The 22,772-nt window shown below is 45.5% G+C and overlaps 1 protein-coding gene across 3 annotated transcripts in view; it reads right to left on the bottom strand.

Annotated features, from left to right (window-relative positions):
- The window catches only part of LOC125553687 (histone acetyltransferase GCN5), a 32,913-nt gene extending 21,650 nt beyond the window's left edge, over positions 1-11,263 (bottom strand). The window contains exons 1-9 of one of the 3 annotated variants that reach the window (XR_007304156.1): positions 10,701-11,263; positions 10,540-10,604; positions 10,379-10,459; positions 10,173-10,244; positions 9,696-9,864; positions 9,375-9,418; positions 9,151-9,250; positions 911-979; positions 372-469 (exon numbers count right to left, since the gene is read on the bottom strand). Coding sequence is in view for 1 of the 3 variants with exons in the window: in XM_048717432.1 (XP_048573389.1) it covers positions 372-426; positions 911-979; positions 9,151-9,250; positions 9,375-9,418; positions 9,696-9,864; positions 10,173-10,244; positions 10,379-10,459; positions 10,540-10,604; positions 10,701-11,150 (1,105 nt within the window). In the remaining 2 variants the exon portion in view is untranslated. Of the gene's footprint in view, positions 1-367; positions 470-910; positions 980-9,150; positions 9,251-9,374; positions 9,419-9,695; positions 9,865-10,172; positions 10,245-10,378; positions 10,460-10,539; positions 10,605-10,700 lie in introns of all 3 variants that reach the window. The other 2 variants (XR_007304157.1, XM_048717432.1) reach the window with 2 other exon arrangements.
- Positions 11,264-22,772: the final 11,509 nt, after the last annotated feature.

Raw genomic sequence — 22,772 nt, 5'->3', positions numbered from 1 at the left:
GCAGGCGGTGAGAGCCAAACGAGGCAGACGGAGAGGCAGCCGCGCAGCCCGTTCGAGATGATCGAAAGAAGACCGAAAAAAAATCGATCATGAGGCAAGTTGCAGTGCCAGAGAGGACCTAAACCTAGGCTCTAATACCATGTTATGAGAGAGAGAGAGAGATGCATGCATGCATATCTATACTCTTAGACCAATACTATCTTCCTAACAATTAACACCAACTTAAGTTTTTGAGTTGGTTTAAGACGTCCAGCTGTAGCAGGCTAAGAAAAGCGTGAATACATATGGTGTTCAGGATAGACAGGACTATCAGAACACATAGGTATAGGGCGCGAGCAAAGGAAAAATGATCTGGACAGAATATTACTTACTCAACCCAGGGATATCTTCTGGTTTCATCAGTCTTCTTGGAATACCAGCTTCTTTCTGAAAGAAAGAAATGGACTCGATGAACACCATGTTGAACAACCTGATACAGAAGTGTGCAAGGACATCCGAATATGTAACTTATTTATCTTTTCTTCATTTTTGCATGTCTAGTACAGAACCCAAAAGGACAAACGTAATGAGACAAATAACACACAGTAAACAAAAAATCCCATATTTACCACGAAAGATGTCATTGATTAATACTCAAGCTTTACTCGCTACAAAGGTAGTTATTCCAAAATGAAAACAACATGCCCAGTATAAGACAGAATCATCTATGCAACAGACCAAATTATATGCATTCATGGGCATAGGGCAGAACTATTCACTATCAGCAGTGAAAAATAGAGATGAGATATATTTTTCAAGGAAATCTAAGAAAAATAGTCCCTTTTTACCTAGCACCCTCATAGTTTTCCATACCAACAATTTTTTATACAGCACAATTTCCACCGGAAACATTGCCTTAGGAAAAGCTAACCTTTTGAAAATCAATTCCTGAATAAACAATATGGCAGTTAGAAAGCTCTCTGATCTTCTCATCAATTGCCTGCAGAGTTCAGTCATTTGTCATATTGGATGCTAGAAGGATGAAAACAGAAGTCATAACATGACAAAATGGCAATATTCATCAGGAAACTGGAAGTTGGAAAATGGAAGCAGGACGGACTAAAACTTGAAATTGAGGTAAACAAGTGAGAACTGGTAAGTAAAAATTAACATTTGTGTTTTGCCAATTTCTAAGTCAGTTGGGCTGGCAATTAAGTAATGTGTATAAGCTAACAAATAATCTACATGCCTACTGGAATATCACTCAGATGTAAATCTGTAATATTAGTAGTACAATTAATTCCCTGTGTCCAAAACAAAAAGAGAAGCATTAACATATATCAGTGATATAACTATGCCATGTCACTTGTTATGGGCCTTATGGGTTATGGCCATGGGTTCCATTTCCTGATGCTTTGTGTGGAATTCCATCCTTACGGTACAGGGACAGGAAATTCTGAGTGCATTATGGGAACCCGAACAACAGCAACGGTGGGGAACGGAAGGGCGGCTCCCTAAGCTAGTTATGGGGTGTGGCGAGTAGGGAGAAATATATCGATAGCAGTGTATCAAGGTCTTTCTTCAACACCCCCCCCCCCCCAGGACATCTCTGTTGCTTCTTGCCATCCTGCCATTCCTACTTGTTACTGAAAATCTTCAGAAAAGACCTATTGTTAGTGTCGTTTGACTAAATATTAAAATGATTGAACCAAAGGCTTATACATACTAGTGTTTGACCTAGACTTATTTTAGAGCATTGTGCTGTGAGCTGGATTGACCAGTCATTACAAATGTCCTGAACATGTCACGTTAAGTTCCTGAGAGGGTAGTTATGGGAGGTGGGAGAGCGAGGGCGAGGATGTCTGGGCTTCGGCGTCGTTGTGCCAAGGAGGAAGAGATAGGGCTGCGGAGGTAAACTCCCTTTTTATGTGTTTATTATTCAATACTCCCCAACAGCATTGATCGCCAAGCTTTATTGATAGCTGGCTCCTAACATAATCGTACTAGGACTCCCATCTTTCCTAACTAACACGATTTTTCACAAAGCTAACTGACGTGGGAATAAGGCAAAGGCAACTAAACAAATCTAAAGGAAGGCTAATCTGAGAGATGGTTTGGTTTGCATCCACGGTGGTGTGCCTGGGCAACAGTGCTGCCTGGTGTGGTCATGAAATATTCATGAAATTTTGCCTGGTCAGGCAGCCCAGACCTAAAGGCGTTTGGTTGCTTGCCTGGCCTGGAGAGTTTTCTAGCTTCTTAAAACAGCACATTAGCCAGTCCACCAATAACTATTGATGTAGTCAGCGTCCCATACAGCTATTTATGGTCACCAGGCATGGGATTCGGTGCGTGTGGACCAGGCTAACCACTACCTGGATTCTCCTGCCAGGCTAAGTACTTCTTTTGGTCACTCAGGCCAGGCTACCCCAGGTCCCTCAAGGATGGTATCCAAACAAGTAGATAGAAACAGCCAGATGCTCCAGGCCAGGCTCGATGGCAGCAGGTCAAGAACCAAACTGGCCTTGAATCTGTGTAGGACTCTCCTACTGTGTCCCCCTTTGGCTTGGCATGGCGGGTGTAATGCTGGCTCCACATCACATCACCTCCGCCTCCTCCACCTCCATCAACAGCTCGTCCTCGAGCTGAAATGCTGGGTACATCTTGGAACTCTTTGAGGTCCTCCCAAGAAGCTTCAGATGCTGCACTGTCCGCACTGTGTACTAGGATCTAGCGAGCACCTCGACTGAGGCAAACCTTAAGTGCCTTCAGAGGTTTAGGAACAACTTTGCCATGGTGAACTTCTGGAAGGAGAGGTGGTGCCTTCAGAGGTTTAGGAACAACTTTGCCATGGTGAACTTCTGGAAGGAGAGGTGGTGCTGTGGGGGGTTCTCCATGGAAAGCCCTGAGCTGACTGACATGAAACACGTCGTGAAGCCGGGAGCTGGAGCCGATACTAGACCAACTTTCTCGGTCATTATCCATGGAAACCTGTAGAGAGCTTGCCCCGTTTGACTCCTAAGAATGCCACTAGGCGGTGGTTGGAGCGTAGCCAGACCCACTGGTCAACCATAAAGAGAACTTCGTGATGGTTGGCATCATAGAACTTCTTGTCACGCGGCTGTGCTTGGAGGAGATGGTTCCTAACTTCACGAATGAACTCATCACAATCCTTGGCTAAGACCTCCACGGCTTGCACACAAGCAGCACCTGGCTGATAGGAGTGCATTGCTGGGGGATCTCAGCCAAATACCACCTTCTTCTTGTCACGTGGCTGTGCTTGGAGGAGATGATTCCTAACTTCACGAATTAACTCATCACGATCCTTGGCTAAGAACTCCACGGCTTGCACATGAGCAGCTCCTGGCTGATAGGAGTGCATTGCTGGGGGATCTCAGCCATATAGCACCTTAAATGGCGTATCATGGAGTGTTGTCTAGAAGGAAGTGTTATAGCAGTATTCCGCCCAAAGGCAGCCCTGCTGTAGTCAAGTGTGTGGCCTGTCCCCAGTCATGCAGCGGAGATACATGACAATAATACAGTTTACAACTGTGGGTGAAAGGCTGAACCCATGTAGAGGTGTACACTGGTCAAGCGAAATAGTTCAGACCAAAAGTTGCTGGTGAAGACCGGTTCCCCATTGAAGACGACAGACTCATGTAGGCCATGTAGACGGACAATCTCTGTGCAGAAGGCCTGTGCTACAGCCGCAGCAGTGTATGGGTGGGCAAGCAGTATGAAGTGTGCTGCCTTCAAGAAGCGATCCACCACTGACAAGAGCACAGTCTTGCCACGGAATTTGGGAAGGCCCTCGATGAAGTCCATGGAAATGTCTACCCACACTTGAGATGGCGCCTGAAGTGGTTGTACAAGGCCAGCTGGCAGCAACTGCTCAATTTTGTTGCGCTGACAAATGGTGCAAGAACGAACAAATTCCTCCACAACAGCACGGTCCCATGGCACATGGAAATCACGGCAGAGCCGATGCAGAGTCTTTTGTATCCCTTCGTGCCCTGTGTGTGGCTGCCAAGATAGCAGGCAACAAGTGGGAAGTGTCCAACACATAGACCCGATTGTTGAATGTAATAAAACCATCGATGTATCCCCACTTGGCAGCCAGCTCACCAACCTCGAGCTTCTGGTGCAGCGAGACCAGGGTTGGATCAGCCGCTGTTTCAGCCCGCAGATCCTCATAGAGGGTAAATGAGGGGGACTGAGATCATTGTTCAAGAAGGCGCTATTAGGCGCTCGCCTAGGTGCGCATAAGCGTTTGGCGTTGGCATAACGCCTCGCTTTGGCCCTAGGCGCTCAAAAAAGCGGCCGGAGAGGTTCTCCGGCGAGGAATCACATTCCTCAGGCAAGAAAGCAATCTCCCCTGCGAGGATTCGTCCTTGCCGGCGAGGATTCGTCCTTGCCGGCGAGGATTCAACCACTCTGACGACGAATCGAGATTCTCCGACGAGGGATCGAGCTTCTCCGGCGAGATATCGATGGAGGGGTAGAGGAAGAAGGAGAGAGGCCGCATTATGCAAAAGGGAGAGAGGACGAGGGGAAGAGGCGGTGTGAGGACGAAACCTAGCTTTCTGTCGACTGTGCACATATTAGAGGTTTAGTAGGAGAATAGGAAGATGGGCATGTGGTTTAATGGGCTAGGCCAGTCCATCAAGCTTATTTCTTCAAGTTACAGTACTAAACGCCTAATTTCGCCTAATCACGCCTAAGCTAGAAAAGCACAAGTAGGTGGCCAAATGCATAATTAACGCCTAGCGCTTTTTTGAACTTTGACTGAGATTGCCAACGATGCACCATGGTCCTCCTCCCGGCGACAGAGAGCATCTGGCACCGTGTTAAGTCTTCCTGGCCTGAACTCGACGACAAAGTCATACCCGAGTAAAATTTGCTAACTCAATTGTTCTGTGAGATTGTTGATAGGCGCTGATCAAGCATGTACTTCAAGCTGAAATGATTTGTGCGTACCCGAAATGACCACCCCCATAGATATGGCCTCCAATGCCACATAGCATGGACTAGCCAAATGAGCTCACGCTCGTAAGCCGCCAACTTGGCATGGCTCGCAAGCCACCACTCCTTCTCCCTGATGGAGCACCGCTCCAAATCTGGATCTAGAGGCATCAAAATGGACGACAAATGGCTTGGTGAAGTTTGACATGTGTAGCACCAACGAAGAAGTGAGTGCCTCCTCCTTTAGAGCCTCAAAGGCACTCATCGCATTGTTCGTCCAACTATAGCCCTCTTAAGGAGGTTGGTGAGGGGGGCGGTGATGGAGCCAAAGTCACACATGAACATGAACTTGCAATAGTATACTACAAGGCGAATGAAACCATGAAGAGCATGCACCGTCAGTGGCGTCGGCTAGTCCTTGACCACCTGAACCTTGGTTGGGTCCATTGCGACTCCTACCTCAGAGATGATGTGGCCCAAGTATGCCACCTTCGATGCACATGGAGTGTTTGAGGACCAATTGATGCTCCTTCAAAACCTGGAAAACTGCACGAACATGGCACACATGGTCAGCCATGTTGGACTGTGTAAATGAGGATGTCATCAAAAAATACGAGGACAAAGTGCTGGAGAAGTGGTCATAGGACGGTGTTCAGGAGCACCTGGAACATTGTCTGTGCGTTGGTAAGGCCGGTGCGTTGGTAAGGCCGAATGGTGTAACCACAAACTCAAAAAGCCCCTGATGCATCCAGAATGTCGTCTTGTGGATGTCATCATCGTGCATGCGCATTTGATGATAGCCTGAACAAAGATCCAGCTTAGTGAAGAATCGGCCCCACGAAGCTCGTCCAGAAGCTCATCAACCATCGGGGTGGGGAACTTGTCCTTTTCACCTCCGCTCATTGAGAGCACGATACTCATGGTAGGGTAGAGGTGAAACCCATAAGATCTCGCGACCAACTCATGGTTTTGGCACATGGATAGCAAGCTTCCACGCACCCTTGTCCATAGCTAGTTCTTTGGTGATACTCCAATCCTTCAGATCTCTCTTTACGGACTCCTCCCATGTTAAATTCAGTCTACCCTGACCTTTCTTGACATTATCCGCACGCTTTAGCCATCCGCTATCCGCTATGCGCTGGAGCTTCTGGAGGCCTGCGCTGAATATGCCCAAACCATCTCAGACGATGTTGGACAAGCTTCTCTTCAATTGGTGCTACCCCAACTCTATCTCGTATATTATCATTCCGGACTCAATCCTTCCTCATGTGGACACACATCCATCTCAACATGCACATCTCCGCCACACCTAACTGTTGAACATGTCACCTTTTAGTCGGCCAACACTCAGCGCCATACAACATTGCGGGTCGAACCGCCGTCCTATAGAACTTGCCTTTTTAACTTTTGTGGCACTCTTGTCACAGAGAATGCGAGAAGCTTGGCGCCACTTCATCCATCCGGCTTTGATGCGATGGTTCACATCTTCATCAATACGCCCATCCTTCTGCAACATTGACCCCGGTGTCCTTCTGAGGCACCACCTGCCTATCAAGGCTAACCTCCTCGTGCCTAGTAGTAGTGAAACCGCACCTCATGTACTCGGTTTTAGTTCTACTAAGCCTAAAACCTTTCGAATCCAAGGTTTGTCTCCATAACTCCTATTGACCCCCGTCCGGCTATCGTAACTAGCACCACATCATCCGCAAAGAGCATACACCATGGGACCCTGGTGCGGTCCTGTCTTAATGTGACCTCATCCATCACCAAGGCAAAAAGATAAGGGCTCAAAGTTGTCCTCTGATGCAGTCCGATCTTAATCGGGAAGTCATCAATGTTGACATCACTTATTCGAACAGTTGTCACAACATTACCGTACATGTCCTTGATGAGGGTAATGTACTTTGCTGTCACTATGTGTTTCTCCAAGGCCCACCACATGACATTTCGCGGAATCTTATCATAGGCCTTCTCCAAGTCAATGAACACAAATGCAAGTCCTTCTTTTGCTCCTTGTATCTCTCCATAAGTTGTCGTACCAAGAAAATGACTTCCATGTTCGACCTCCAAGGCATGAAACCAAACTGATTTTTGGTGACGCTTGTCATTCTTCTTAAGTTGTGCTCAACGACTCTCTCTCCCATAGCTTCATTGTATGGCTCATCAGCTTAATTCCACAGTAATTAGTACAACTCTGAACATCCCCCTTGTTCTTGAAGATTACTCCGTCTCCATTCTTCTGGCATCTTGTTTGCCCGAAAAATGAGGTTGAAAAGCTTGGTTAGCCATACTATAGCTATGTCCCTGAGGCCTTTCCGCACCTCAATGAGGATACAATCAGGGCCCATCGCCTTGCCTCCTTTCATCCTTTTTAAAGCCTCCTTGACCTCAGACTCCTGGATTCGCCGCACAAAACGCCTGCTGGTCTCATCAAAGGAGTCCTTCAGTTCAATGGTAGAACTCTCATTCTCCCCATTGAACAGCTTGTTGAAGTACTCCCGCCATCTATGCTTAATCTCCTCGTCCTTCACCAGGAGTTGGTCTAATCCGTCCTTGATGCACATTTGACTTGGCTAACATCCCTCGTCTGCCTCTCTCGGATCTTGGCCATCTTATAGATGTCCCTTTCGCCTTCCTTCATACCTAACCGCTAGTAGAGGTCCTCACATGCTTAACCCCTTGCTTCACCGACAGCTCGCTTTGCGGCCTTCTTCGCCATCTTGTACTTCTCTATGTTGTCTTCAGTCCTATCCAGGTATAGGCGTCTGAAACAATCTTTCTTCTCCTTAATCGCCTTATGGACATCATCATTCCACCACCAGGTATCCTTACCTTCGCTTCTTCCCCTGGACACTCCAAACTCCTCTGAGGCCACCTTACGAATGCAAGTCGCCATCTTCATCCACACAATGTCCTCATCCCCTCCTTCCTCCCAAGGGCCCTCCTTGAACACCTGAGCTACCTCCCCCTTGAGCTTCCACCACTTCGTTCTAGCAACTTTGGCATGCTTATCCTGCTGGACACGAATCCGAAAGCAAAAGTCTACAACCACTAGCTTATGCTGAGGGAGAACACTCTCTCCAGGTATCACCTTACAATCTAGGCACGCACGCCTATCTTCTCTTCTCGAGAGGATGAAATCAATCTGGCTAGAGTGTTGACCACTACTAAAAGTCACCAGATGTGATTCTCTCTTTTTAAAAAGGGTGTTAGCAAGATAATCAAGCAAAAACGCCAAGACTTATCTCGTTTCTTCACAAGTAGTACTAGAGAGGAAAACTCAGAATGACTTGGGAGAATTAGTCTGTGTTCTAGCATGTCAATACATTGCAAGGCTGCCTTCTAGGATGAAAAAACTTGGCTACAGCAGGGCTGCCTTATAGGATGAAAAAACTTGGCTCGCCTCATACCATCTGACAGGCAAGGCAATTCTATAGTAGTGTGAGCTTGAAATCGAGTCAACCAGGGTAGTGAATCCTCCTTGCTATCGTAGATTGCAAATTCCAGTTTATGAAATTTTGGCATGGCGCCGCCTGCCTTCTTGGAGCAATCACCATACTAGGAGTTGGTGTCGTTGGAGTGCTCAGCCTCTGTTTTGGTTGGGGCATTAGACGAAGCAGACATTTCCAAGTGAGCAATGGCGCATCGCTGGGCTAATGCCTGCTGCTTGAGGTCATTGATGTCGGTCTCAATCTTCTCAAGCTTGAGGTTCAGGTTGGCGTCCGTGGTGTTCCCCAGGAGCTTCTTCATGTCATCAAAGGTAACGGGGGAACCCATGGTAGCGGATGCGGAGCCAAGGATCTGACCTCCTAATACCAAGTTGTCACATGTTAAGTTCCTGAGAGGGTAGTTAGGCTTTGGTACCATTGCCCTTTGGCTTGGCATGGCAGGTGTAATTCCGGCCCCACATCACAAAACAACTCACTATTCATTAACCACCTGACTAAAGGCCAGTAAATAGAATATACCGGGTAAACAGATGGTTAACCCGGCCTCTTAAAACCTGTTGACCACCTGGTTTTGCATACTCAAAGGGGGGCGGGCTGTTATGGGTATTTTGCCGGGTACCCGGTCTAATAGATCTGCTTCTAGAACATTGCACCTACTTTACTAGTGTCTTAACATCACATCTACATGTTTTCAATTGGAGGGTTGGCAGGAGCTAATTACTCGCAGTTCATGGTCAGGGCAGCTATTAGTCTGGCACTACACCTGTCTTTGGCGCCGAATCATTGTTGCTAGATCAACATACGGAAGCTTTTGATCAATTTTGCACTCCATCAGTATTCCTCCATCATAGTCCTTGATGTACCTAGAACCAGCAAGCTGTTAATATGTAAGGTACAATTAGATAGATCAATAGCATACTCTTTAGGGAACATAATAACCTGACAAGCCAAAATAATTTACAAAGATATGCTGTAGACCAGACTTACCCCTGCCATCTTTCTTTGTCGAATGTGATCTCCTTTGTGAAACCCTGCAAATGGAAAATAACTATTTATGTCCTTTTCTATAAAAAAATATTCATTTTGTGAGGCTGAGGTGTAACTTCATTTTATAATGGATGGGAATTTAGTTTTTCATGTTAGACTATTCATTTTCCTTTGTGAAATCCTGCAAAATGGAAAATATTGATTTTATAAAATACATGATGCTTCAAATATTCACACATAATAAATGGGACTTTAGTTTTTTAGCACTAACACATGATACATAAATTTTAGAGTAAGTTATACAAGGTCAGATGGCCACACCTGCTTTACAAAATAACCAACAGCATTGTTATCTGCATAAGTTAAGAAATGAGTGAGGCCATCAGCATCTCGGGCATGTTGCTTCAGATGATTCATTAGCCTTGTTCCGTAGCCTTTAACTTGTTCATCAGCTGTAATTGCACAAAATGCTATTTCTCCGAACCTCTGGCTACAGTTTTTGAAAGCACGATTAGGCCACTAACTAATGCACCAGGCTTCTGACACTAACTTATGAAGCAGAAAAGGAAGATCACTGACATGGTGCTAAACAGAGTATAGTATAAACAAAACCAACATAGAGAAATAAATGTAAACATACCATCCTGCAATCTAACCTGGTAAATGCTTGAGACCATTGATTGAAAGATAGATTCCAAGAGTAAATACAGTTGTATGAGACACTCAGATCATTACAAATCACTAAATGATAATCTGGTTAGACCGAAGAAATGCTAGCTCTGAAAATGGCAACATTACCTTGCATAAGGGCGGTAAGTAATGCCTCCTACAACATTATTATTCCTGATAACCATCATTGACTTGTGAGTTCTGCAAAACAAAATACAGTTAGTTAACTTTGTAAGTACTATTTAGGAATCAAGAAATTTAAGCAACCCTCAAAAAATAAACCACAGTGGCATTATCTAAATTATAAACCATACACACATTAGATTGGGCATTACCTATCCATAACAAGTCGGACTATATACTCCTTGGGCATATTAGGGAGCTGCCGTGCAAAGATATTCTTCAAACCTACCAACCTGGGGAAGACATAGCAGTCAATAACAAGTACCATCATAATTCATAAGTTCGAAGCTATGAAATGAATTAGAATGCGCACCAGATCATATGTTCGTCGACTCCATCGTTAGAATAACAGAGAAATTTCAGCTTCCCTGTATCTTCCTGCAGAATAAATTAACCCCCTTAGCAAATTCATTCTAATGAACCCTAACACGGTTAACAACAATCAAACGAAGTAACTCAAAGCTAAGTTTTCACCTCACGCTTGAGACCCTCCTCGCGGGCGCTGTAAGCGCCACTAGTCTGGATATTGTCCGTGAACAGCCCCTTGGAGTCCTCCTTCCCGTCTCCAGCCGCCGCGGACGCGGCATCGGGCTTAGGAGCCGCCGCTGTGACGGCAGATGCGGACGACGAGTCGGGCTTCGGAGGCCTGCCGGATGAGGATGCAGGTGCGGCATCGAGGCGAGCGGCGGTGAAGGTGGTAAGGGAGTCGTCGTCATCCTCGTCAGAATGGGAGGAGGACGGAGACGACGGGCGGGAAGGCGAGGATAGGGAGGTGGCGGGGGACGACGGCGCCGTGGTGTCGTCGTCCTCGTCGGCGGTGGCGTCAGAGAGGGATGGTGGCGGAAGCTTCCGCTTGCGGTGGGAGGCGCCGCCGCCCGACGTGGCGCCGGAGTGGGAGGGTGAGGGCGCCGCGAGGCCGTCCATGGAGGTTCTAGAAGTTCGAGGGGTTAGGGTTTCGAGGAGATCTGGAATCCAGAAGGTTCTGTGTCTTCTGCCGTTTGCGTAGGTATTCGAAATCGGCCGAATTCTATCGTCTCACTGGCAGTAGGACCATGTATTTTGTTGCAGAAACTAATGTTAGTCAGCGGACGCGAAACTTCGGTTCTGTGGCGCTTCTCCAACGGCTTCCCGAGAAAATCTTCGTTAACTACTCACTACAAATATGCTCATGCATTGTACCGGAAGAAAACAAATCACATATTTTTTTAAAACGGACACTTAAATCACCGGCAAAGAATCAGAGTCGTTCAAACATATTTTACCGTATTTTACCATCTGATGCAGACCTCTGTTTATATATAGACGCGACCACTTATCTGACATCGGGCAAATCTAAAGCAAACCTACGAGACGTTTGTGGGAGTGTAGACGGCCGCCAAACAAAAGCAGCCATAAATCCCATGCTTAGATGTGTTGTGATGGAAAGCGGATGCTATTTGGCGAAAAGTGGATTGACTTGTATTTGACAAACGGTGGTTTTTATCTTCCTGGCGGCTCGGAGGAGAAAAAACCCTAGCCGCCGCGACTCCTCCCCCTCCCCTCCTAGTCTCGCCGTCACCGGAGGGGTCTCCCTGGCAAAGGCCGGGCGGCCCTGAGGAAGATGGCGGCGGGACAACGATTCCCTTGTGGTGACGCAGGCATGTGAGAGCTCTGCGCGCGACAGAGGAGTTGCGGACGGTGGCGGCCACCGCCGCGGGACGGGAAAAGCACGACGATTCGGTTGGCCTGGCGATGCGGGCGCATCGTGCGTGGAGACAGTGTGGCCTACAACCTACTTGGCGGCTTGGATCTGGGGCTCCTGATCTGGGTCGGGCATCCAGGTTGGGGCTTTGCCCGGTGTAACGGCGACGGCCGCTGTGCTGCGTGCTGGCTTGTTGGTGGTGGCCGGCCAGGAGGCGGCGGTGGATCTGGCTTCAGATCTGTCCGGTGACGAGTTTGGAGCGGCAAGACTTCCGGTGAAAACCGAGCCTCGACTACGGTCATGGTGGACGATAGCGGCGTCTTTTGGCGTCATTACCTTATCGAAGGCATCGTCATAGCAAGTCACGTCACTCCTTTCGACCTGCTCTGGGGGAAACCCTAGATCTTTTTTCACGGATCGGATGATGGCGAAGTCAGGCGTCGCGCTCCTTGCTGGAGGCATCGTTTTGGAGCAGGTACCGACTAGGTGGACAGGTGGTGAAGTGGCGTGGTATCTACCGCGTCATAGACTACTGGTCTCGGCGGCGTGGCGCAACGGGGTCTCGCCGACAGATGCTGTCGATTGACGCGCACAGGGAGGTGGCGATGTCTGGCGTCGTGGTGGCGTCGACGGCAGCTAGACAGAGTAAGGTAGATGCAGCAGTACAGCACTGAAGATAGATTGGTGGCAGGTGGTTGCGGCGGCCTCATACCCAGCAGGCGTCCTGGTTGAGGAGTGCGCCGAACAGTTGGGTGCCCCATACCCGGCAGGCGTTCTGGTTCGGACCTCAGGTTTTTGATGTTAGGTTTGGCTGCGAAGTCTGTGGTATTAGGTCTACACTATCAACATCCCTTCATCAACTGGATAGGAGTAGCGGCAGATGTTGTCTAGATAGTGGCTTTAGTCTTACTGTTGTATGACTTTGTAAAGTCTTGTATAAATAATTAATAAAATGGTTGCATGCATCGTCTAGATGCAGAGGCTGGGATCCTCCTCTTTTTCAAAAAAAATTGAAAAGTGAAATTCATTTGGTGGAAGGTGGCTTAACTGGATTTTATTTGGCAGAAAGTAGTGGAAAGTAGTTTTGACCGATTTATTTCATGGTTACATTTTTTAAAATTAATAAAAGTGGACGTTTGGGAACGATTGGACGGCCGGTTTCTATATTTATAGTCAGACATCATCCTTGATTGGTCCGCAAACAAATACTATGTTTGTTTTAGGGTCTGTACTGGAGATGCCTTAATCATAAATTAAAAACTCAGTTCCACGTTCTCTATTTTACCAAGACAACCCGTTTAAAATTTGTAGCTAAACCCATCTAAAAATAGTAGCCAGTTCGAAGTTATTTACTTAGATACTAACTCATTAATCCCTCTACAAGAAAATTAGTAGATTAATTCTTAAACCTTTTGAATAATAATGCTCTCTTTTGTGATGTTTCAATTGGATGGTGAATGGTGAACTTTAGAAACTCACCTCATTTATCTTTTTTCCTAACGTATACCCCTTTGCTAGTCAAATAGTTGGAAGTTACAAATAGAATGTTTTTGTTTGATCGTATACCAAATCAGTGACATGACACTACATCACAAAAAAATTGATTAGATCTATTCGGATATATCATGATGCAAGAAGCGTCTGGCATACACCGAGAAGCAAACACAATCTTAATAAAAAATTATGAGGAAAATTTCAATCTATTCATCAAATGTCAAAGTAGTACAAAAAACATCAAAAGTAAAAATACATCTAGGTTCGTAGATCACCTAGCTACGACTATAAGCACTAGAGCAAATCGAAGGCACGCTGCCGTCATTGCCCCTCTCTCATCGAAGCCGGACAAACCTTGTTGTAGTAGACAGTCGGGAAGTCGTCATGCTAAGGCCCCATAGGACCAGCACACCAGGGCAGCAACCTCCGCTGATAGAGAGATTCTTATATCAGAAGGATCCAACCTATAAACACATGAACACGAGATGAGCGAAGATCGGATCCACATGGATCCATCAAAGACAAATGCCGATCGAATCCCATGAGATCCCTCGAAGACAAACCTCCACACACCCTCCGACGATGCTACAAACACCACCTGGATGAGGGCTAAGCGAGGAGTATTTTATTCCATCTCCAAAGAGTCTCCGTCGTCTCGCCTCTCTGAGCAGAACACAAACCCTAACAAAACTCAAAAAATCATTTGAAAACGAAGCCCTCCCGTCAGCAAGGGCTAGGATCCACTGCGCTTCCATGGCCCTAGGACCATAGAAGATGAGATAGACTGGCGGCAATGCCAATGGGAGGCACAAGAAACCCTGGGGCTTAGGATGCCCTCACGGACAAGAGCGAAGGGGTATGCCACCAGTTGTACGTGTAAACACAATCTTAGTATTAATCATGCATAAGTTTTATCCACATTCTACCGTAGGGATTTAGCTGCTCCAATATCTGTGATATGCGACACTACTTTCGATATGTCAACCAGCAAATCTCATAATAGGTAGTGTTACCCACACATGTGCGTCAGAGTTGAAACATATGCTTCATGTCCACGGGTGTCATAGATCATGGTACGTGCAGCCAATGGCATCATTATGATGATTGACATTTCGATGAAGCTGGTCGAATCTAGATATGTAGATGCGTGCCAGTAATTTCTTACAAAAAAATATGTGTGTAAGCAATTGAATTTTTTTCACAAAGCAGATGTAGCCTTGCGGTGGTCTGTACAATAGTGCAATTCGTCCTCCATGACGCATAGTTTTATTGGTCGGCAGGGACGGAGCCAGGATTTAAACATGACGGGGGAGAAGACGACAATGGAGATACATAAGTTTCTTTTCCTCGAAGACATGTTTAAATGGGTGTTGCTTTGTTGTAAAGGTGCTCTACAGGTGTCTCCAAAGGTACATGTTGGGTTGGCGTATTTCGAGATTAGGATTTGTCACTCCGATTGTCGGAGAGGTATCTCTGGGCCCTCTCGGTAATGCACATCACATAAGCCTTGCAAGCATTGCAACTAATGAGTTAGTTGTGAGATGATGTATTAGGAACGAGTAAAGAGACTTGCCGGTAACGAGATTGAACTAGGTATTGAGATACCGACGATCGAATCTCGGGCAAGTAACATACCGATGACAAAGGGAACAACGTATGTTGTTATGCGCCCTGACCGATAAAGATCTTCGTAGAATATGTAGGAGCCAATATGAGCATCCAGGTTCCGCTATTGGTTATTGACCGGAGACGTGTCTCGGTCATGTCTACATTGTTCTCGAACCCGTAGGGTCCGCACGCTTAAGGTTTCGATGACAGTTATATTATGAGTTTATGAGTTTTGATGTACCGAAGGAGTTCAGAGTCCCGGATGAGATCGGGGACATAACGAGGAGTCTCAAAATGGTCGAGACATAAAGATTGATATATTGGACGGCTATATTCGGACACCGGAAGTGTTCCGAGGAAGTTTCGGATAAAACCGGAGTACCGGGGGGTTACCGAAACCCCCCGGGGGGTTGATGGGCCTCATGGGCCTAAAGTGGAGAAGAGGAGGGGCTGCCAGGGCAGGCCGCGCGCCCCCTCTCCCCCTAGTCCGAATTGGACAAGGAGGGAGGGGCGGCGCCCCCCTTTCCTTCCTCTCCTCTCTCCCTTCCTTCCCCCTCTCCTACTTGGACAAGGAAAGGGACGGGAGTCCTACTCCCGGTAGGAGTAGGACTCCTCCTGCGCGCCTCCTACTAGGGTAGGACGCACCCCCCCTTGGCTCCTTTATATACGGAGGCAGGAGGCACCCCTAGACACACAAGTTGATCCACGTGATCGTTTTCTTAGCCGTGTGCGGTGCCCCCTTCCACCATAATCCTCGATAATATTGTAGCAGTGCTTAGGCGAAGCCCTGCGACGGTAGAACATCAAGATCGTCACTACGCCGTCGTGCTTACGGAACTCTTCCCCGAAACTTTGCTGGATCGGAGTCCGGGGATCGTCATCGAGCTGAACGTGTGCTAAAACTCGGAGGTGCCGTAGTTTCGGTGCTTGATCGGTCGGGCCGTGAAGACGGACGACTACATCAACTGCGTTGTCATAACGCTTCCGCTATCGGTCTACGAGGGTACATAGACAACACTCTCCCCTCTCGTTGCTATGCATCACCATGATCTTGCGTGTGCGTCGGAATTTTTTTGAAATTACTACGTTCCCCAACAGTGGTATCAGAGCCTAGGTTTTATGGTTTGATGTTATATGCACGAGTAGAACACAAGTGAGTTGTGGGTGATATAAGTCATACTGCTTACCAGCATGTCATACTTTGGTTCGGCGGTATTGTTGGATGAAGCGGCCCGGACCGACATTACGCGTACGCTTACGCGAGACTGGTTCTACCGCCGTGCTTTGCACACAGGTGGCTGGCGGGTGTCAGTTTCTCCAACTTCAGTTGAACCGAGTGTGGCTACGCCCGGTCCTTGCGAAGGTTAAAACAACACCAACTTGACAAACTATCGTTGTGGTTTTGATGCGTAGGTAAGATTGGTTCTTGCTTAAACCCGTAGCAGCCACGTAAAACTTGCAACGAACAAAGTAGAGGACGTCTAACTTGTTTTTGCAGGGCATGTTGTGATGTGATATGGTCAAGGCATGATGCTAAATTTTATTGTATGAGATGATCATATTTTGTAACCAAGTTATCGGCAACTGGCAGGAGCCATATGGTTGTCGCTTTATTGTATGCAATGCAATCGCCCTGTAATGCTTTACTTTATCACTAAGCGGTAGCGATAGTCGTAGAAGCATAAGATTGGCGAGACGACAACGATGCTACGATGGAGATCAAGGTGTCGCGCCGGTGACGATGGTGATCATGACGGTGCTTCGGAGATGGAGATCACAAGCACAAGATGATGATGGCCATATCATATCACTTATATTGATTGCATGTGATGTTTATATTTTATGCATCTTATCTTGCTTTGATTGACGGTAGCATTATAAGATGATCTCTCACTAAATTTCAAGATAAAAGTGTTCTCCCTGAGTATGCACCGTTGCCAAAGTTCGTCGTGCCCAGACACCACGTGATGATCGGGTGTGATAAGCTCTACGTCCATCTACAACGGGTGCAAGCCAATTTTGCACACGCAGAATACTCAGGTTAAACTTGACGAGCCTAGCATATGCAGATATGGCCTCGGAACACTGAGACCGAAAGGTCGAGCGTGAATCATATAGTAGATATGATCAACATAGCGATGTTCACCATTGAAAACTACTCCATTTCACGTGATGATCGGTTATGGTTTAGTTGATTTGGATCACGTGATCACTTAGAGGATTAGAGGGATGTCTATCTAAGTGGGAGTTCTTAAGTAATATGATTAATTGAACTTAAATTTATCATGAACTTAGTCCTGGTAGTATTTTGTAAATCATGTTGTAGATCAATAGCTCGCGTTGTTGCTTCCCTGTGTTTATTTTGATATGTTCCTAGAGAAAATTGTATTGAAAGATATTAGTAGCAATGATGCGGATTGGATCCGTGATCTGAGGTTTATCCTCATTGCTGCACAGAAGAATTATGTCCTTGATGCACCGCTAGGTGACAGACCTATTGCAGGAGCAGATGCATACGTTATGAAAGTTTCGCTAGCTCAATATGATGACGACTTGATAGTTTAGTGCACCATGCCTAATGGCTTAGAATCGGGACTTCAAAGACGTTTTGAACGTCATGGACCATATGAGATGTTTCAGGAGTTGAAGATAATATTTCAAGCAAATACCCGAGTTGAGACATATGAAGTCTCCAACAAAGTTCTATAGCTAAAAGATGGAGGAGAATCGCTCAACTAGTGAGCATGTGCTTAGATTGTCTGGGTACTACAATCGCTTGAATCAAGTGGGAGTTAATCTTCCAGATAAGATAGTGATTGACAGAATTCTCTAGTCACCATCACCAAGTTAGTAGAACTTCGTGATGAACTATAATATGCAAGGGATAACAGAAATGATTCCCAAGCTTTTCGTGATGCTGAAATTGACGAAGGTAGAAATCAAGAAAAACATCAAGTGTTGATGGTTGACGAAACCACTAGTTTCAAGAAAAGGGCAAAGGGAAGAAGGGGAACTTCAAGAAGAACGACAAGCAAGTTGCTGCTCAAGTGAAGAAGCCCAAGTCTGGTCCTAAGCCTGAGACTAAGTGCTTCTACTGCAAAGGGACTGGTCACTGGAAGCAGAACTGCCCCAAGTATTTGGCGGATAAGAAGGATGGCAAAATAAACAAAGGTATATTTGATATACAGATTACTGATGTGTACTTTACTAGTGTTCGTAGCAACCCCTCGTTATTTGATACTGGTTCAGTTGCTAAGAGTAGTAACTCGAAACGGGAGTTGCAGAATGAACAGAGACTAGTTAAGGGTGAAGTGACGATGTGTGTTGGAAGTGGTTCCAAGATTGATATGATCATCATCGCACACTCCCTATACTTTCGGGATTAGTGTTGAACCTAAATAAGTGTTATTTGGTGTTTGCGTTGAGCATGAATATGATTTGATCATGTTTATTGCAATACGGTTATTCATTTAAGTAAGAGAATAAATTGTTGTTCTGTTTACATGAATAAAACCTTCTATGGTCATACACCCAATGAAAATGGTTCGTTGGATCTCGATCATAGTGACACACATATTCATAATATTGAAACCAAAAGATGCAAAGTTAATAATGATAGTGCACCTTATTTGTGGCACTGCCGTTTAGGTCATATTGGTGTAAAGCGCATGAAGAAACTCCATGCTGATGGGATTTTGGAATCACTTGATTATGAATCACTTGATGCTTGCGAACCATGCCTCATGGGCAAGATGACTAAGACTCCGTTCTCCAGAACAATGGAGCGAGCAACTGACTTATTGGAAATAATACATACTGATGTATGCGATCCGATGAGTGTTAAGGCTCGCGGCGGGTATCATTATTTTCCGACCTTCACAGATGATTTGAACAGATATGGGTATATCTACTTGATGAAACATAAGTCTGAAACATTTGAAAAGTTCAAAGAATTTCAAAGTGAAGTGGAAAATCATCGTGACAAGAAAATAAAGTTTCTACAATCTAATCGCAGAGACGAATATTTGAGTTATGAGTTTGGTCTTCAATTAAAACAATGTGGAATAGTTTCACAAACTCATGCCACCTGGAACACCACAGCATAATGGTGTGTCCAAACGTCATAACCGTACTTTATTGGATATAGTGCAATCTATGATGTTTTCTACCGATTTACCACTATCATTTTGGGGTTATGCATTAGAGACAGTTGCATTCACGTTAAATAGGGCACCATCTAAATCCGTTGAGACGACACTATATGAACTGTGGTTTAACAAGAAACCAAAGTTGTCGTTTCTTAAAATTTGGGGTTGTGATGCTTATGTGAAAAAGCTTCAACCTGATAAGCTCGAACCCAAATCGGAGAAATGTGTCTTCATAGGATACCCAAAGGAGACGGTTGGGTACACCTTCTATCACAGATCCGAAGGCAAGTTATTCGTTGCTTAGAATGGATCCTTTCTGGAGAAGGAGTTTCTCTCGAAAGAAGTGAGTGGGAGGAAAGTAGAACTTGATGAGGTAGCTGTACCTGCTCCCTTATTGGAAAGTAGTTCATCACAGAAAACGGTTTCTATGACACCTACACCAATTAGTGAGGAAGTTAATGATGATGATCATGAAACTTCAGATCAAGTTATTACCGAACCTCGTAGATCAACCAGAGTAAGATCCGCACCAGAGTGGTACGAAAATCCTGTTCTGGAAATCATGCTACTAGATCATGATGAACCTACGAACTATGAAGAAGCGATGGTGAGCCCAGATTCCGCAAAATGGCTTGAAGCCATGAAATCTGAGATGGGATCCATGTATGAAAACAAAGTATGGACTTTGGTTGACTTGCCCATTGATCGGAAGCAATTGAAAATAAATGGATCTTCAAGAGGAAGATGGATGCTGATAGTAGTGTTATTATCTACAAAGCTAGAATTGTCGAAAAAGGTTTTTGACAAAGTTCAAGGTGTTGACTACGATGGAATTTTTCTCACTCGTAGCGATGCTTAAGTCTGTCCAAATCATGTTAGCAAGTGCCGCATTTTTATGAAATCTGGCAAATGGATAAACAAAACTACACTCCTTAACGGATTTAAAGAAGAGTTGTATATGATGCAACCAGAAGGTTTTTGTCAATCCTAAAGGTGCTAACAAAATATGCAAGCTCCAGCGATCCATCTATGGACTGGTGCAAGCATCTCGGAGTTGGAATATGCGCTTTGATGAGATGATCAAAGTATATAGTTTTATACAGACTTGTGGTGAAGCCTGTATTTACAAGAAAGTGAGTGGGAGCACTACAACATTTCTGACAAGTATATGTGAATGACATATTATTGATCGGAAATAATATAGAATTATTATGCAAAGCATAAAGGAGTGTTTGAAAGAAGTTTTTCAAAGAAAGACCTCGGTGAAGCTGCTTACATATTGAGCATCAAGATCTATAGAGATAGATCAAGATGCTTGATAAGTTTTTCAATAAGTACATACCTTGACAAGATTTTGAAGTAGTTCAAAATGGAACAGTCAAAGAAAGAGCTCTTGCCTATGTAACAAGGTGTGAAATTGAGTAAGACTCAAAGCCCGACCATGGCAGAAGATAGAAAGAGAATGAAAGTCATTCCCTATGCCTCAATCATAGGTTCTATAAAGTATGCCATGTTGTGTACCTATTGTATACCCTACACTGTTTTTGGCAAGGGAGTACAATAGTGATCTAGGAGTAGATCACTGGACAGCGGTCAAAATTATCCTTAGTGGAATAAGGAAATATTTCTCAATTATGGTGGTGACAAAAGGTTCGTCGTAAAGAGTTACGTCGATGCAAGCTTTGACACAGATCTGGATGACTCTAAGTCTCGATCTAGATACATATTGAAATTGGGAGCAATTAGCTAGAGTAGCTCCATGCAGAGCATTGTTGACATAGATATTTGCAAAATACTTACGGATCTGAATATGACAAACCCGTTGACTAAAATTATCTCACAAGCAAATCATGATCACACCTTATTACTCTTTGGGTGTTAATCACATAGCGATGTGAACTAGATTACTGACTCTAGTAAACCTTTTGGGTGTTGGTCACATTTCAATGTGAACTATGGGTGTTAATCACATAAAGATGTGAACTATTGATGTTAGATCACATGGCGATGTGAACTAGATTATTGACTCTAGTGCAAGTGGGAGACTGAAGGAAATATGCCCTAGAGGCAATAATAAAGTTATTATTTATTTCCTTATTTCATTATAAATGTTTATTATTCATGCTAGAATTGTATTATCCGGAAACATAATACTTGTGTGAATACATAGACAAACTAAACGTCACTAGTATGCCTCTACTTGACTAGCTCGTTAATCAAAGATGGTTATGTTTCCTAACCATAGACATGTGTTGTCATTTGATTAACGGGATCACATTATTAGGTGAATGATCTGATTGACATGACCCATTCCATTAGCTTAGCACCCGATCGTTTAGTATGTTGCTATTGCTTTCTTCATGACTTATACATGTTCCTATGACTATGAGATTATGCAACTCCCGTTTGCCAGAGGAACACTTTGTGTGCTACCAAACGTCACAACGTAATTGGGTGATTATAAAGGTGCTCTACAGGTGTCTCCAAAGGTACATGTTGGGTTGGCGTATTTCGAGATTAGGATTTGTCACTCCGATTGTCGGAGAGGTATCTCTGGGCCCTCTCGGTAATGCACATCACATAAGCCTTGCAAGCATTGCAACTAATGAGTTAGTTGTGAGATGATGTATTACGGAACGAGTAAAGAGACTTGCCGGTAACGAGATTGAACTAGGTATTGAGATACCGACGATCGAATCTCGGGCAAGTAACATACCGATGACAAAGGGAACAACGTATGTTGTTATGCGCTCTGACCGATAAAGATCTTCGTAGAATATGTAGGAGCCAATATGAGCATCCAGGTTCCGCTATTGGTTATTGACTGGAGACGTGTCTCGGTCATGTCTACATTGTTCTCGAACCCGTAGGGTCCGCACGCTTAAGGTTTCGATGACAGTTATATTATGAGTTTATGAGTTTTGATGTACCGAAGGAGTTCGGAGTCCCGGATGAGATCGGGGACATAACGAGGAGTCTCGAAATGGTCGAGACATAAAGATTGATATATTGGACGGCTATATTCGGACACCGGAAGTGTTCCGGGGAAGTTTCGGATAAAACCGGAGTACCGGGGGGTTACCGGAACCCCCCGGGTGTTAATGGGCCTCATGGGCCTAAAGTGGAGAAGAGGAGGGGCTGCCAGGGCAGGCCGCGCGCCCCCTCTCCCCCTAGTCCGAATTGGACAAGGAGGGAGGGGCGGCGCCCCCCTTTCCTTCCTCTCCTCTCTCCCTTCCTTCCCCCTCTCCTACTTGGACAAGGAAAGGGAGGGGAGTCCTACTCCCGGTAGGAGTAGGACTCCTCCTGCGCGCCTCCTACTACGGCCGGACGCACCCCCCCTTGGCTCCTTTATATACGGAGGCAGGGGGCACCCCTAGACACACAAGTTGATCCACGTGATCGTTTTCTTAGCCGTGTGCGGTGCCCCCTTCCACCATAATCCTCGATAATATTGTAGCGGTGCTTAGGCGAAGCCTTGCGACGGTAGAACATCAAGATCATCACTACGCCGTCGTGCTGACGGAACTCTTCCCCGACACTTTGCTGGATCGGAGTCCGGGGATCGTCATCGAGCTGAACGTGTGCTAAAACTCGGAGGTGCCGTAGTTTCGGTGC

Source organism: Triticum urartu, chromosome 1 (genome assembly GCF_003073215.2).
Source record: "Triticum urartu cultivar G1812 chromosome 1, Tu2.1, whole genome shotgun sequence".
NCBI classification, from domain to species: domain Eukaryota; kingdom Viridiplantae; phylum Streptophyta; class Magnoliopsida; order Poales; family Poaceae; genus Triticum; species Triticum urartu.
Note: the sequence above shows the minus strand (reverse complement) of the source record. Positions and strands in the feature narration are given on the sequence as shown.